This window comes from Pteropus vampyrus, unplaced genomic scaffold (genome assembly GCF_000151845.1).
Source record: "Pteropus vampyrus isolate Shadow unplaced genomic scaffold, Pvam_2.0 Scaffold512, whole genome shotgun sequence".
Classification (NCBI taxonomy): Eukaryota; Metazoa; Chordata; class Mammalia; order Chiroptera; family Pteropodidae; genus Pteropus; species Pteropus vampyrus.
The window spans coordinates 329,421-344,046 of NW_011889293.1; the positions used below are offsets into that span (position 1 = coordinate 329,421).

Consider the following 14,626-nt stretch of genomic DNA (forward strand, 5'->3'; position numbering starts at 1 on the left):
GACTTGGAGAAATGTTATGGAAGTGGGAGTATTTGAACTCATTCTTTAGTGTCATTAATTCTTCGTAAGTTCTGTGATCGCTCTTTTAGTCGCTTTTGTGTGGAGCCCGTGAAGTAATCGTGGTTTATTCCCTTTCTGGGCAGTGACAGTTGTCCTTCACGCGTTCTTCGAAATCCGAACCCGGTACGGGCGGGCGGGCCGTCTGCTGAGCCCTCCTCCAGTCTACAGCCCTGAGGTCACGCGGGTCTTATTAAGCTGCTTTCTCCTAAAAGTTAGAATTCAAAACTATTTCGTGTTTTTATTTATTATGTTTAATATGTTTTTATTGACTAAGTTAATTAAAAATAGATGATCTCGAGCTAGTACTCGATCCCTACAGTACCTTTGCTTTTCTGAGTGAGAAGCTCCAGGCATGGCACTTGAGTGGCCTTAGTCATCCCTTCTGTATGTGCGTGCTCATGTCATCTCCCATAGTCGTTTCTCTCTCTGCCGTGCAGACCACGGTGGCATCAGCTCTTACGCAGCTCCTGCGTAACACGGAACGCATCACGATTCCGCGACATAAACACTGTGCTTTACAGACGAGTAAACCGAGATGCAGATATTTTGCAGCAATAGCTCAGCCCAGAGTTTCCATGAGCATTTTCTGCCAGATCTTTATTTCTGTTCTCACTCTCTCCATTTTTAAATGGCCGCCTCTAAAATTATTTTTGCATACTGCAAGCAGCTCTGATCACAAGAAGTCTTAATAATTTTGGCTGACATTAGGGCAGAGCAATGTTATTTGTCCAGAACTCAGGATATATAAGTTTAGTTTGGACATGCATTAATTATAATTAAATTAGTGGAATTAATATATGGAAATCGCAAGGACCACATTACTTGGCAGTCTTTTAGTATTGTTCTTGTAGGAGATAGATGTTTCTTGTGAAGGGAAAGTATTCAGAATAGTCCTTTTGTTTTTAACTTGGAAAATCTTTGACATAAAACATAAGAGTTCTTTGAATTTAGCAAATTGTTTTATTGTGCCTAATTAAAAAATCATTTACTGAATGCCTGCTGCCTGTAATGGCTTTCTTAGCTGATGATTTCACCAACCCAAGTATAAAATTATTCTAATCTTCCTATAGTATTAGAAAATAATTTGCTTTGAAAACATGATTGTTCAAGTTAGAAAATTTTTTTAGGTCAGCTTTATATCTAGTGTCATCAGTTACATGAAATCTACTGTATGACCCGTTTCTCAATGAACATTTCCTAAACTAGTTTAAGATTATACATATAACTGGTAATGGTCATATGTCTAAGCTTTATCACTTGATTTAAGATGTATATGGTGTGTTATTGGAACATTGGTTTCTTTAAATATACAGCACTTCTGAATTCCCATGTAGGAGTTTTTGGCATATGAACTTTCTTTCACATTAAGAACACAGTAGGGGGAGAAGTCTTGGGCTCGTTTGCTTGACTACAAATCTATAATTAAAAGAGTCTCAGCAGGAGTTGGGACAATCAGTGTGTTCTGATGCTTCATGTGATAGAACTGCTTTGTTGTTCAAACAGATACTGTAATTAGAGCACAATTTTAAACTTCATAGGACAGCGACTCATCAGGTATTTTTTGTTTTTCATCAAAAATCAATTAAAACCAAAAGTAGTTTCTCAAATATTAAGAATGCTTTTAAAAACATTTTCACATCACTATAAACAGGAGCTTCCAAGATGAAATGGATGATGTTTTATTGAAAAGTAATGGCTCCAACTTGTTTCAGGATAGTGGTTTTAATAAGCCCTACCTTAGTAATAATGTGGAGATATATTTATGTATTTATATTGTGTATTAAGACCAATATTTAGTGTGAGGAACCTCACCTATTGAAAACTTTTATTGGCGGAATTCTGTGTAAGTGACCACAAGTTTATCATTTTTGTATGTTTGTGCCACTGAAATTTGATGGACAGTTCTCTACCTAGGGAAAAAAAGCACTTTTGTAAGTATAGGAAATCTAATTAACCTGGTGCTTCTCTGCCAGTTTTTGATATTGTTTTTCATGTAGAGAGAATACTTGACTTGAAAGTAGAAGATAGGACTGATAGGAAAAAAATTACCGAGTAATGTCTGTTAATGATTGTTTGTTTGTATGTTTGTTTTTTGGTCTGCATCCAAAGTCCCTATAATATCTAAAATTGTTTGAGGACTAGATGTGCTTAGAATTCCATGCCTGTATATGGTAAATAGTAAAATTAAAAAAATTAAAGATTCAAGATATCAGGGTTCTGTTTCTGGCTCACTCACTAATATGAGGCATTTGAGGGTGATCTGATTGATTTCAGGACTCTCGTGTAGGTGATGTCTGGTGTCAGGATTTAGTTGTTACGTTCTTCTTTAGAAACTTGCTGTGTGTGTGACTTGGGCAAGCCATGTCCACCTCAGCCTCCCCGTTAACCTGTCAGTATGAATACGGGTACCACACTCACGTGGCTGTTAGGAGGATTGGATGAGGCGATGCGTGTAGACTGCTTAGCGCAGCGCTCAGCAAGCAATACCCATTTAATAAAAGTTTAGTCGCTGTCATCATCATCGCTTTCATTTCTCAGTTTGTTTCTTTAGCATCACCTGAAAGACTAAGAGTCCTTTCGAATTCGTTATTTCTCTGTAGTATGCTTGTCAAGAATGCAGACCATATAATAAAATACCATCGGTCATCACGTCTCTGCCCCACAGTCAGATATGAATGATATTATAAAGTGTTTTTACCTGCTACTAAACTTTAATTTACTATATAAAATAAAGCTCTACTTCATTTCCTGAATGTTCTCTTGTCATTTCAGCCTCCCTTAAAAGGTCAGTGGTTTCATGCTTTGAACATATTTACACATCGTGATTGTATATATTTCTTTTTACGGTCACTTTGCTCATATATTAAGATGTAACTGTAGTCTTGCAGTTTAAGAAAAGACTTTGATCCTTAAAAAAAGACTTCTTCTGATACATTAAAACAAAGTGGTATTGGGGTGATAGAGTAAAGGAAAAGCACCGTCTTTGGAGAAATATGAAAATCAGACCTCTTAGCATTATGTAGAAAGTCTGGGAGAGCGGACTAGAAGAGAAACAAGAATAAAACATAGGGTCAAAGATTGTCAAACATAACTGGCAACTTGAATGAGAGGTCTAAAAGGAGCAGGCCCAGAAACCAAGGTACACGATCAAGGAAGACTGTGGAGGCTTCTGTAGACACAGACACAGTGATAATGAATGCACAGAGCACTGTGGGGAAAGTTGCAGTGCGTTAACGAACAGTTTGATATTTGATTATAATGATGCTCTTCAATAATAAAAGCTCAGTTGTTGAATTCAGAAAACATTTGTTAAAGGCCAGGTATGTGTAGTCAGTGTATACCTACTGCCAAGGGTATAAAAATTGATGAGACACGGTTCTGGTATTTACCTTGGATCAAACTTTCTGATAGCTACAGTAAGACAATGCAGAGATAACCGTAAAGTTAGAGTGTGATACTTACTGCAAAAGGTAAATAAAAGTAAATTTTAAAGAATGGGAACCAAGAGACTTTTCTGGACATCGGTAATAACTTGCATAAAGTTACGGATACCGGGATCCATTTTTAGAAATATGCCAACTTATTTTCAGTATGGAGTGAATGTAAGCATACTGTGTGTGGGACCGTGAGCAAGAAATGACACTCGAAGTTAGTGTGGGTTGAAATGAATGGGTGAATGTAAGCAGTCTCTCTCTGTCAGGGCACAAGTAAGCTTATGACTGCATTTCAAAGATTTTTTTCCTAATGAACCAATCGGTTCTTCAAGTTTTAAAAATTCGCATTTATGCAGAAAATTTATTCAAGATCAGTAGTACCTGAGACGTAATTGTGGGCAAGTTCGGTGAAGGGAGATAGTGAGCTCCAGTTCAAACACTCTGAGTTGAGAGTGCTTTAGGGACACAGATGTATGCACATGTCTGGGTGGCAGTTGAATTTGGAGGTCTGGAAATCAGCGGGGAGGTCTGCTGGAAATGTGTATTTGGAAATATGTCTCAAAAAACGCAATGTTCTGTATTGCTGAAGATTTAGCGGCATGTAATATGAAATGACATTGCTTTGGGGGACCATAAAACAGATATAATATCAATTTTTAATATAACAGACATTACAGTAATTATAATAATGAGCCTTTTTTTACATTAGTTCAGTTGTTTACTCCTCAAATACGATTTGAAATATTACTGTAAAAAGAAATTAATGCCTCATAGACCACAGTTTCTAAGAGGTGCACGATTTTTTGTGTATATCCATTTCGTTATCTCTCCTTTCTGCTTCATTTCAACCTTTGTTTTTGGTCTCGAATTATTTTTCGAAATGAGGAATTTGGGGAGTGGATTCTTGACCTCGATATTTTGGAATACGGAAGTAGGCACCCTACAGCCTTATTGTGTTGCTTGTTTGCTTGTGACCGAAAGAGAACCTTCACTATGTTTTACAGACTTCCCTATAGTATCTGCCAATTCCACATTTCCTTTATTATCTAAGAAGCAGAGAGAACACAGGGAGAGACTATAGTTGTGTCGAATAATTACTAGGCTCACAACTCAGTGTTGAAGGAATTTACTTAACTATAACTCTTCCTGAGTTAGAATGGGCTACAGTTGGATAAAATTATCTTAAAATCTTTTTCTTGTAAACAGAGTCTCATGTGCTCATAGATTCAAAATATCTAATTCTGTAAGGCGGGATACGGAAAACATGGTCTCTCTCCCTCCTGCTGTGTGACCCGCCCCCCGCCCAGCCCTTGCTCTTTCAGAGATGCTTTGGTGTTCTGTATTGCTTCGTTGTGCTGACCTTGCTACTGGTTGGTTTAGGTATTTTTTTATTTTTCGGTTTTCACTTCTTTCATTGTGGTGAGAACTCAGGCACGTTCATCGGGAAAGTCTTGTCTTTGTTTTCTTTTCAAAGAAAACTGCCTCCTTTCTCTTCTCCGCTGCCTCCTTTTTCTTCTTGTTGGTGAGACATCTTTCACCCAGTTTCTGAGCCTCTTGGAATAGTCCTCTAATTTTTATACTCTTCTCTACCATTTTCCATCTCTGTGTTTGCTGCTAGTTGGAAGGAGAATTCCTCATTTTTTATTCTCCAACCCCTCTATCCAGTTTTTCATTTCTCTTATCAGATTTTACTGTCATGAATTCTCTTTTATGTTTTTATATTGTTTTTTTTTTTGTTTTCTTATGTTTTGAACTCTTTTAATAGCATTTTTTACTTGTGTTAAGGGTGCAGTATCTTCTGTTAACTGAGAATTTTTGAGTTTTTCTTCTCTCTGCTCAGTGGTTGCTTTCTCGGGTTGTTTTCTGTTTGTGGGACTGGTTAGACTTCCCACAGAACTGTCCTCCAGTCACCTGGCCCCAGTATGCGAGCTGGCAGCGCTCACTCTGGGTGTAGAGTGGGGGAGAAGGCTGGGCACCTCACCCTTTGGCGAGTGTGGGGGCCCCCCAGAAACCCAGTTCCATCAAATAATACAGGTAATTTCATTAGATGTGTATACCGCCCCCCCAAAAAAAGTCATTTTAAAAAAAGACAGATTTTGGTGAGAAAATATTGTCAATATTTTTTAACATAAAAATAAAAAATCGACATTTACAAAAGTATTTTTTTCCGACAGTCTGTGCAATTTCGGTTCTTTGACATACAGGTAACCCTAAAGGTTCCCAATCTGGGGGGATTTATTGACTCCTTAGTTTCTCAGTTTCTTATGGTATCTCTAGGTGAAAAGAAATAATCGTATTTTTTAGTTATAGAATACTTACAAATAGTTTAATTCGTATTTATATTAAAGCAACTTAAATTGAAATTTTAAAAACTTTTCATATAAATTACTACTTTAGTTATTAATGAGATATGTGTTTCTCTTGGGCACTGTTCAGAGTCTCAGGTTGGACACTCACCTTTTCCTGTTCCAAATTGATTTTTGCATGAACTTCCTTTTTATCATAGTAACTGATGAAAACCTAGCATTGCAAAGATATGACATCATAAAAAGGAATGTAGCATGATTTAATGTTGGAAAGGTCAAATATTTGGAAAGAGAAGTTTTCATGGTGTCCAACAGACATTGACTATTGTTGCCCTTGAAATTTCACGTGCCCCCATGGTACGCCTGCGAGCCCACTGTGCTGACTCTGAGTTCTCTGTCTGGGGACGCATAGGTGGCCTGCCATAGGATGATATGCTTTGTCTGGGTTCTCGTTTCCCCTCACAGCATTTGGATGCATTTTCATAATATCGATATGAACAAGAAATAAAGGCAGAAGCATCTGTTTCACTGTTGGAACTTATTTCTCTTCTCATTGGCTAAGCTACATAGCCTTTTTTCTGGCATGGGCTCTGCAAATGTGAGCTGTAGAAGAAAGCTGTTTCACTGTATCTTTTATTAACTTATATCAGTTTTATTTTCTTTGAGTAGAAGCTCACAATTTAGTAAATAGTGACCTTTAAGATGAAAGTTCAACAGCAACAAGTATTATTTATTGTTTGTGGTACTTCACACCAAGCCAAGTGTATTTACATATACCACTTTTATAAGTTTACATTCTTATTTCGTTTAATATTTTTAAAAATTATATTTATAAGATATAAGTTATTGATAAATATGTTTATATGCTGTCTCCAAAACTTAAAACAAGAGGAAGTTCTGAAATCATTGTCTTAGATGAAAGGGACATGTGGCCAACTCTGCTGCTAGATGCTTTGGAGCTGGACATGCCCTCCAGCCTGGAGGCGGTCCCTCAGCAGGGGCGTGAAATGTAGATACGCTCTATTAATCCAGCACTTGTGGGCTGAGATTATCAAAGAGTGACGTTACTGTTCACTGTTTAAGCTAATGATGGAAACGTAGTTAACACTAATCTTACATTTATTATTGTGATTATGATGAAATGTTTTCATAAATACTACATGCAGCACTTAAAAACAAATGGCATTTCTCTTACTCAGTAATGTCTGTCTCCAGAATACTTTTCCCGATCTTGAATTCAGCCAGTTATTATAAGTAGTTGTAATGAAATGGAAAGTCACTGAATTTGAGACTGAAGACTTCGATTCGATTCCTAAATTGGCAAATTATTAGCTATGTGACCTTGACAAGTGGCTTATATTAACCCTGATGACCTTCCACTTATTCATAGGTAAAATATAGACATACCAGCATGCTTTTCACAATAGTCTAAGGATGACACCATAAATGAATTTCTTAGTGCATAAGATCACAACAGGGCTTCTGATTGCCTTGCTCATTTTCTCCTTAGGGTCTGGCTCCATACTCATATATAGTATGTGCTCAACAGATATCTGTTGAATTAACTTATCATTCAACCCACTAGGGTTACACACAGGTTTTCTGCCAGAGAAATAATTCAAAAGATTTGCAGTGTCGTCATAGAAAAATAATGCAAACATAGCTTAAATAATTGGCAGCAGGTTAGTATTATGAAAAATATACTCTTTCTGAAAAGAAGTTTGTAACTGTGTACTTTGTAAATTTTTTAGGAGGAGCAAAACAGAGGCAAGCCCAATTGGGAGCATCTCAACGAAGATTTACATGTACTGATCACTGTGGAAGATGCTCAAAACAGAGCAGAGATCAAACTGAAGAGAGCCGTTGAGGAAGTGAAGAAATTACTGGTACCTGCAGTAAGTAAGAATTTTCAAATATTGGATTTGGATTCCAACTCCTTTTCTGGTTTAATTTTAAAATTATTGTAAGGTTATTGTAATAAAACACATTGTGAGAAATTTTATTCAGATACACAGTACAAAAACGATTTATGACTCCTTTGCTCTAATATAATAGACGTAGACCTCGCTCATACTTTTAGATGGGAAAGACTGTTTATGTTTTGTGAAGGGAGTGTTGTGAGGGAGCAGACTCAGTAGTGGCCTTCAAAAGCAGTGTTACCGTTGCCTCATTCCGTGACGTGGTGAGCACGTAGGCAGCTTGTAAGGAGGGTGCTGAAAGCTTTCTTATTTTAGCGGGACGGTGTTTCACTGTGGCAAGTCAGGAGAGTGGGCAGAGAGGTCTGCACGTCCGCTGGGCCAGCCGCGTCAGTAGAGCGCACGAGTTGCCTGTGGGCTCTGGTACTCTCCTGGCATGTCGTCTCCCGTGGGACACTTAATGCCCCATAGTGGAATTTACTGGAATAATAGGATAAAATTTCTTTAAGAAAAATAAGAGCCAACCTTTCTCTGAGGTGCCGGGCACCTCCGAGTTGTCATCCTCCCCGTCCATTCCCTTGGTCTCCGTCTGCCCCAGTCTACTCCCCGTCCCTTCAGAAATGATGATCGAACTACTACCAGAATATTATCTTTTTCAGTGGAAAATAAAAATAAATGATTGGATTTCCAAGACATTATTAAAAATTTTTACGTTAGTAAAATATATGGAAACGTAGACCCTAACTTGCTGTTGAAAAAGCTAGGGATGCTGTCAGCATGCTGTCCACCAGAAGTGCATTGACGTGCACGTAGGTGAGCAGAGCACCTGCTCTTGTTCACTCCTCAGGCATTCTGTTCTGCAAGCAGACTTAAAATCATAAAGAGTTTCATGCAAATTCTGTTTAATAGGACTTACTAGGAATATAAACAAGCGGACTAAATATAAACAACTGTATAATTGTATACTGTTAAGTAACCGTATAATCTTCCTCCTTTTTCTTGATAAGTGTGCGATATTGAAAAGATGTATAGTAAAGAATTTCTGTTTCCATAAGCGTACTAGGCTGTTAATCTCATGATCACACAGAGTTACTTAACATTAAGACATACGGCTCTGCGTAACTGAAAACAGTCAGCTCATGTAATGTAATCAAACAAATGAGCTCACCTGACATATTAAGTAGACCAGTCTCTAATAATTAAAAACTCTCATTGACTTAACATTTTTCAAATCATTCTCTGAACTACTTTAGTTCTAAAAATTACTAACCTGTGAAAGAGCATTGAATTGGAAATGTACTGTGTTACTAACTAGCTATGTGTCTTTCAGAAAGTCAGTAAACTTCTCTGTGTTTACTCACTCACAGAATGAGAGTTGGAGCAAATATCCTCTCGGGATATTTTGGATTTAAAATTATTTACCTTTGAGTATTAAAAGGTGGCAGTAGATAAAAAACAACAAACTTTAAAAATTTTTATAGTTTATATTTTAAGTGAAAATAGCACTTTTATGATAAATCAATTTCCAATGGGAGTATTTTAGGATCATTATTAATTACTAGCTCTGAATTAATTAAAACTTTCCTAGAATTACAAATTGTAGAATACAAATACTTTAAGGGATGGCGTCTATAAAGTGATTTGACCTTGTTGTTGTTTCTTATTCCTACCCCATTTCATTATATAGATATGTTTATTGTAACATGGATGCTCTAAAGAATTTATTTTAATTAAACTGAACATTATTATACATTTCTGATGATGATACCGTATTAAACAAGGTTTAAACAAAACAGAAGCTTTACAACCCTGAGGTCGCAAGTAATTCTGGATTTTACTTAGATTATTGAGAGACAGAATACATAGTATTTGAGAGCTGGCTTGTGAATTTGAATCCTGTTTTTGTGGCTTTTTAGCAAGTCTGTTCTTCCTAATCTGTCAGATTGGGACATCATTAAATTCTCACAGAGTTATCGTGAAATTCAGCGAAGACGATACATGGAAATGCTTAGCGTAATGCTAGATGCTTTGGAGCTGGACATGCCCTCCAGCCTGGAGGCCGTCCCTCAGCAGGGGCGTGAAATGTAGATACGCTCTATTAATCCAGCACTTGTGGGCTGAGATTATCAAAGAGTGACGTTACAGTTCACTGTTTAAGCTAATGATGGAAACGTAGTTAACACTAATCTTACATTTATTATTGTGATTATGATGAAATGTTTTCATAAATACTACATGCAGCACTTAAAAACAAATGGCATTTCTCTTACTCAGTAATGTCTGTCTCCAGAATACTTTTCCTGATCTTGAATTCAGCCAGTTATTATAAGTAGTTGTAATGAAATGGAAAGTCACTGAATTTGAGACTGAAGACTTCGATTCGATTCCTAAATTGGCAAATTATTAGCTATGTGACCTTGACAAGTGGCTTATATTAACCCTGATGACCTTCCACTTATTCATAGGTAAAATATAGACATACCAGCATGCTTTTCACAATAGTCTAAGGATGACACCATAAATGAATTTCTTAGTGCATAAGATCACAACAGGGCTTCTGATTGCCTTGCTCATTTTCTCCTTAGGGTCTGGCTCCATACTCATATATAGTATGTGCTCAACAGATATCTGTTGAATTAACTTATCATTCAACCCACTAGGGTTACACACAGGTTTTCTGCCAGAGAAATAATTCAAAAGATTTGCAGTGTCGTCATAGAAAAATAATGCAAACATAGCTTAAATAATTGGCAGCAGGTTAGTATTATGAAAAATATACTCTTTCTGAAAAGAAGTTTGTAACTGTGTACTTTGTAAATTTTTTAGGAGGAGCAAAACAGAGGCAAGCCCAATTGGGAGCATCTCAACGAAGATTTACATGTACTGATCACTGTGGAAGATGCTCAAAACAGAGCAGAGATCAAACTGAAGAGAGCCGTTGAGGAAGTGAAGAAATTACTGGTACCTGCAGTAAGTAAGAATTTTCAAATATTGGATTTGGATTCCAACTCCTTTTCTGGTTTAATTTTAAAATTATTGTAAGGTTATTGTAATAAAACACATTGTGAGAAATTTTATTCAGATACACAGTACAAAAACGATTTATGACTCCTTTGCTCTAATATAATAGACGTAGACCTCGCTCATACTTTTAGATGGGAAAGACTGTTTATGTTTTGTGAAGGGAGTGTTGTGAGGGAGCAGACTCAGTAGTGGCCTTCAAAAGCAGTGTTACCGTTGCCTCATTCCGTGACGTGGTGAGCACGTAGGCAGCTTGTAAGGAGGGTGCTGAAAGCTTTCTTATTTTAGCGGGACGGTGTTTCACTGTGGCAAGTCAGGAGAGTGGGCAGAGAGGTCTGCACGTCCGCTGGGCCAGCCGCGTCAGTAGAGCGCACGAGTTGCCTGTGGGCTCTGGTACTCTCCTGGCATGTCGTCTCCCGTGGGACACTTAATGCCCCATAGTGGAATTTACTGGAATAATAGGATAAAATTTCTTTAAGAAAAATAAGAGCCAACCTTTCTCTGAGGTGCCGGGCACCTCCGAGTTGTCATCCTCCCCGTCCATTCCCTTGGTCTCCGTCTGCCCCAGTCTACTCCCCGTCCCTTCAGAAATGATGATCGAACTACTACCAGAATATTATCTTTTTCAGTGGAAAATAAAAATAAATGATTGGATTTCCAAGACATTATTAAAAATTTTTACGTTAGTAAAATATATGGAAACGTAGACCCTAACTTGCTGTTGAAAAAGCTAGGGATGCTGTCAGCATGCTGTCCACCAGAAGGGCATTGACGTGCACGTAGGTGAGCAGAGCACCTGCTCTTGTTCACTCCTCAGGCATTCTGTTCTGCAAGCAGACTTAAAATCATAAAGAGTTTCATGCAAATTCTGTTTAATAGGACTTACTAGGAATATAAACAAGCGGACTAAATATAAACAACTGTATAATTGTATACTGTTAAGTAACCGTATAATCTTCCTCCTTTTTCTTGATAAGTGTGCGATATTGAAAAGATGTATAGTAAAGAATTTCTGTTTCCCTAAGCGTACTGGGCTGTTAATCTCATGATCACACAGAGTTACTTAACATTAAGACATACTGCTCTGTGTAACTGAAAACAGTCAGCTCATGTAATGTAATCAAACAAATGAGCTCACCTGACGTATTAAGTAGACCAGTCTCTAATAATTAAAAACTCTCATTGACTTAACATTTTTCAAATCATTCTCTGAACTACTTTAGTTCTAAAAATTACTAACCTGTGAAAGAGCATTGAATTGGAAATGTACTGTGTTACTAACTAGCTATGTGTCTTTCAGAAAGTCAGTAAACTTCTCTGTGTTTACTCACTCACAGAATGAGAGTTGGAGCAAATATCCTCTCGGGATATTTTGGATTTAAAATTATTTACCTTTGAGTATTAAAAGGTGGCAGTAGATAAAAAACAACAAACTTTAAAAATTTTTATAGTTTATATTTTAAGTGAAAATAGCACTTTTATGATAAATCAATTTCCAATGGGAGTATTTTAGGATCATTATTAATTACTAGCTCTGAATTAATTAAAACTTTCCTAGAATTACAAATTGTAGAATACAAATACTTTAAGGGATGGCGTCTATAAAGTGATTTGACCTTGTTGTTGTGTCTTATTCCTACCCCATTTCATTATATAGATATGTTTATTGTAACATGGATGCTCTAAAGAATTTATTTTAATTAAACTGAACATTATTATACATTTCTGATGATGATACCGTATTAAACAAGGTTTAAACAAAACAGAAGCTTTACAACCCTGAGGTCGCAAGTAATTCTGGATTTTACTTAGATTATTGAGAGACAGAATACATAGTATTTGAGAGCTGGCTTGTGAATTTGAATCCTGTTTTTGTGGCTTTTTAGCAAGTCTGTTCTTCCTAATCTGTCAGATTGGGACATCATTAAATTCTCACAGAGTTATCGTGAAATTCAGCGAAGACGATACATGGAAATGCTTAGCGTAATGCCAAGCACATAATTGTTCCATTAAAGTTTGCTGCAGCTTTTTGTCATTGTGCAAGTAATATTATTATACAGTTGTATAGGTTTATGTGTTGTTATTCCTTCAAATGCTGATTATAAAAGGAATGCATTAATTCAAGATTAGAGAAAATATAAGTTTCTTCCTAATTCATTGTCACTTGAAGTAAATTGATTTGGCCCTTAAAAAAAATCCAGTGTAAGGCTCATTAGTTTTTCAGTGCTTAAATATTTTCAAAAACATATTTTTGGATTGAAAATATTGGCCAGTCTTGATCTTAAAAATAATTCACACATAAATGAATTTGGTTAATTCTGTTTTTCTTGCTATTTGTATAAAAGGTATAGTGGGAATGATGTAGAGACCAGCAATTATTTTGAAATGTATTATGGAAGATGCCCTTGTATTGAATTGAGAATTACAGAAAAGAACTGTCACCCTAACTCACTGGGATTTGACTAAGGGTGCCAGAGTCACTGTAGGAAAGAGCACGTTTCTTGTTGGCATTAGCATTCACATCTTGTCTAACCTCAGACTGCCCTTCCAATAGATCGTCTTGATTCTTGTGTTTTATGAAAACTTTTTGAAGCTTTTTCTGTGGTTGTCACGTCTCAAAATTTATCTTGAGAATGGTGGTGCTTAGAGTTTTGTTCTGTTGACCATCACTTAACCGTTGAGTTAACAGAAATTTACAGGCCTTTTAGATTTGGGATTTTTTAGTTGTGCCTTCTCTGTCTCTTCAATATTCTTTTGCACGGTTTGGCATTTACAGCCGTTACCACTGTCCAGATTCAGTCAAGTTTATTTTTTTACATCTCTCAAATTACCTCCCTTTCTCTCAGGCGCCTTTTCTTTACCCAAAGTCAAGCCAGTCCTCTCAGAGCCCCACAGCCGGTGCCCCTGCTTGTCGTCTTGGGCCCTTCTAAGCCATCTTTACATTGCAATCTGGTCATACGTTTTCCTGCTTAAAAACCTTTTAATGGTTCCCTCTTACCCTGAGAAAAGAATATTGAACTCGTTAACGTGGCCGGCCATCCATGTTCCTCCGTGATCTGCCATAGCTGACCTTTCAAGCTTCCTTCTTCACTCTCTCTTACTTAAAGCGCACACGCGCGCACACACACGCACACACTCCTCACTATATAGACCCACAGATTGAATCATTTTGTATTTATTTGAATTTTTTGAAACTTCAGTCTTCTCTCCTCTGAGCCTCTGCAGTTCATTCAGCAAATGTTCGTTATGTACTTACACCGTGTCCGGTGTTGAGGATACAGAGAATAAATACAGCTTGGCAGCGAAGTGCCTGCCGTCACGAAGCCTACCTTCTGGTTCGCTGGGGGAGGTTAGATCACTGACAGTAGCAGAAACAAACCTAAACTAGATTAGGTTGTGATAAAGTGATGGGAAGGAAAATAAAGCAGGGTCAGCGGACGGAGAGCCATGGCCGAGGGGACTATCCTGCATGGGATGATTAGCGAACGCTCTGAGCAGGTAACGTTTGAAGGGAGCATCGAAACGCGTCGCAGTCACGTGGCTGTCCGAGAAGTTTCCTGAGCACAGGGAACAGGCAGTGGGAGCACTGGCCATGCGGCGGGTCGCTGGGTATTGGGGTGGTCCAGCATGGCGCTTGGGGAGCGAGGGGCGTCGGGTGGCGGGGGGCAGCAGCTTAAGAGGCCTGTGGGCCCTGACTGGGATATTGGATCTTAGTCTGAGATCGCAGCTGTCGGGGGAACTGGAGGAGAGGAATGACATGGTCCAATGCGTATTTCAAAGGGTCGTTCTGAGTAGAGTCCATCTCGAGGGTGTTGGTGAAAGCAGAGATGCTAGTGTGCAAGCATCTGTGGCTCAGGCGGGACGACAGTGACTCGGGCTGGTGTTGAAG

General features: G+C 37.8%; 1 protein-coding gene across 1 annotated transcript in view; it reads left to right on the plus strand.

Moving 5' to 3' along the window:
• The window catches only part of QKI (QKI, KH domain containing RNA binding), a 107,880-nt gene that overhangs the window by 59,896 nt on the left and 33,358 nt on the right, over positions 1 to 14,626 (plus strand). The window contains exon 4 of the mRNA XM_023524961.1: positions 7,552 to 7,695. Within this exon, the coding sequence (XP_023380729.1) occupies positions 7,552 to 7,695 (144 nt within the window). The remainder of the gene's footprint in view (positions 1 to 7,551; positions 7,696 to 14,626) is intronic.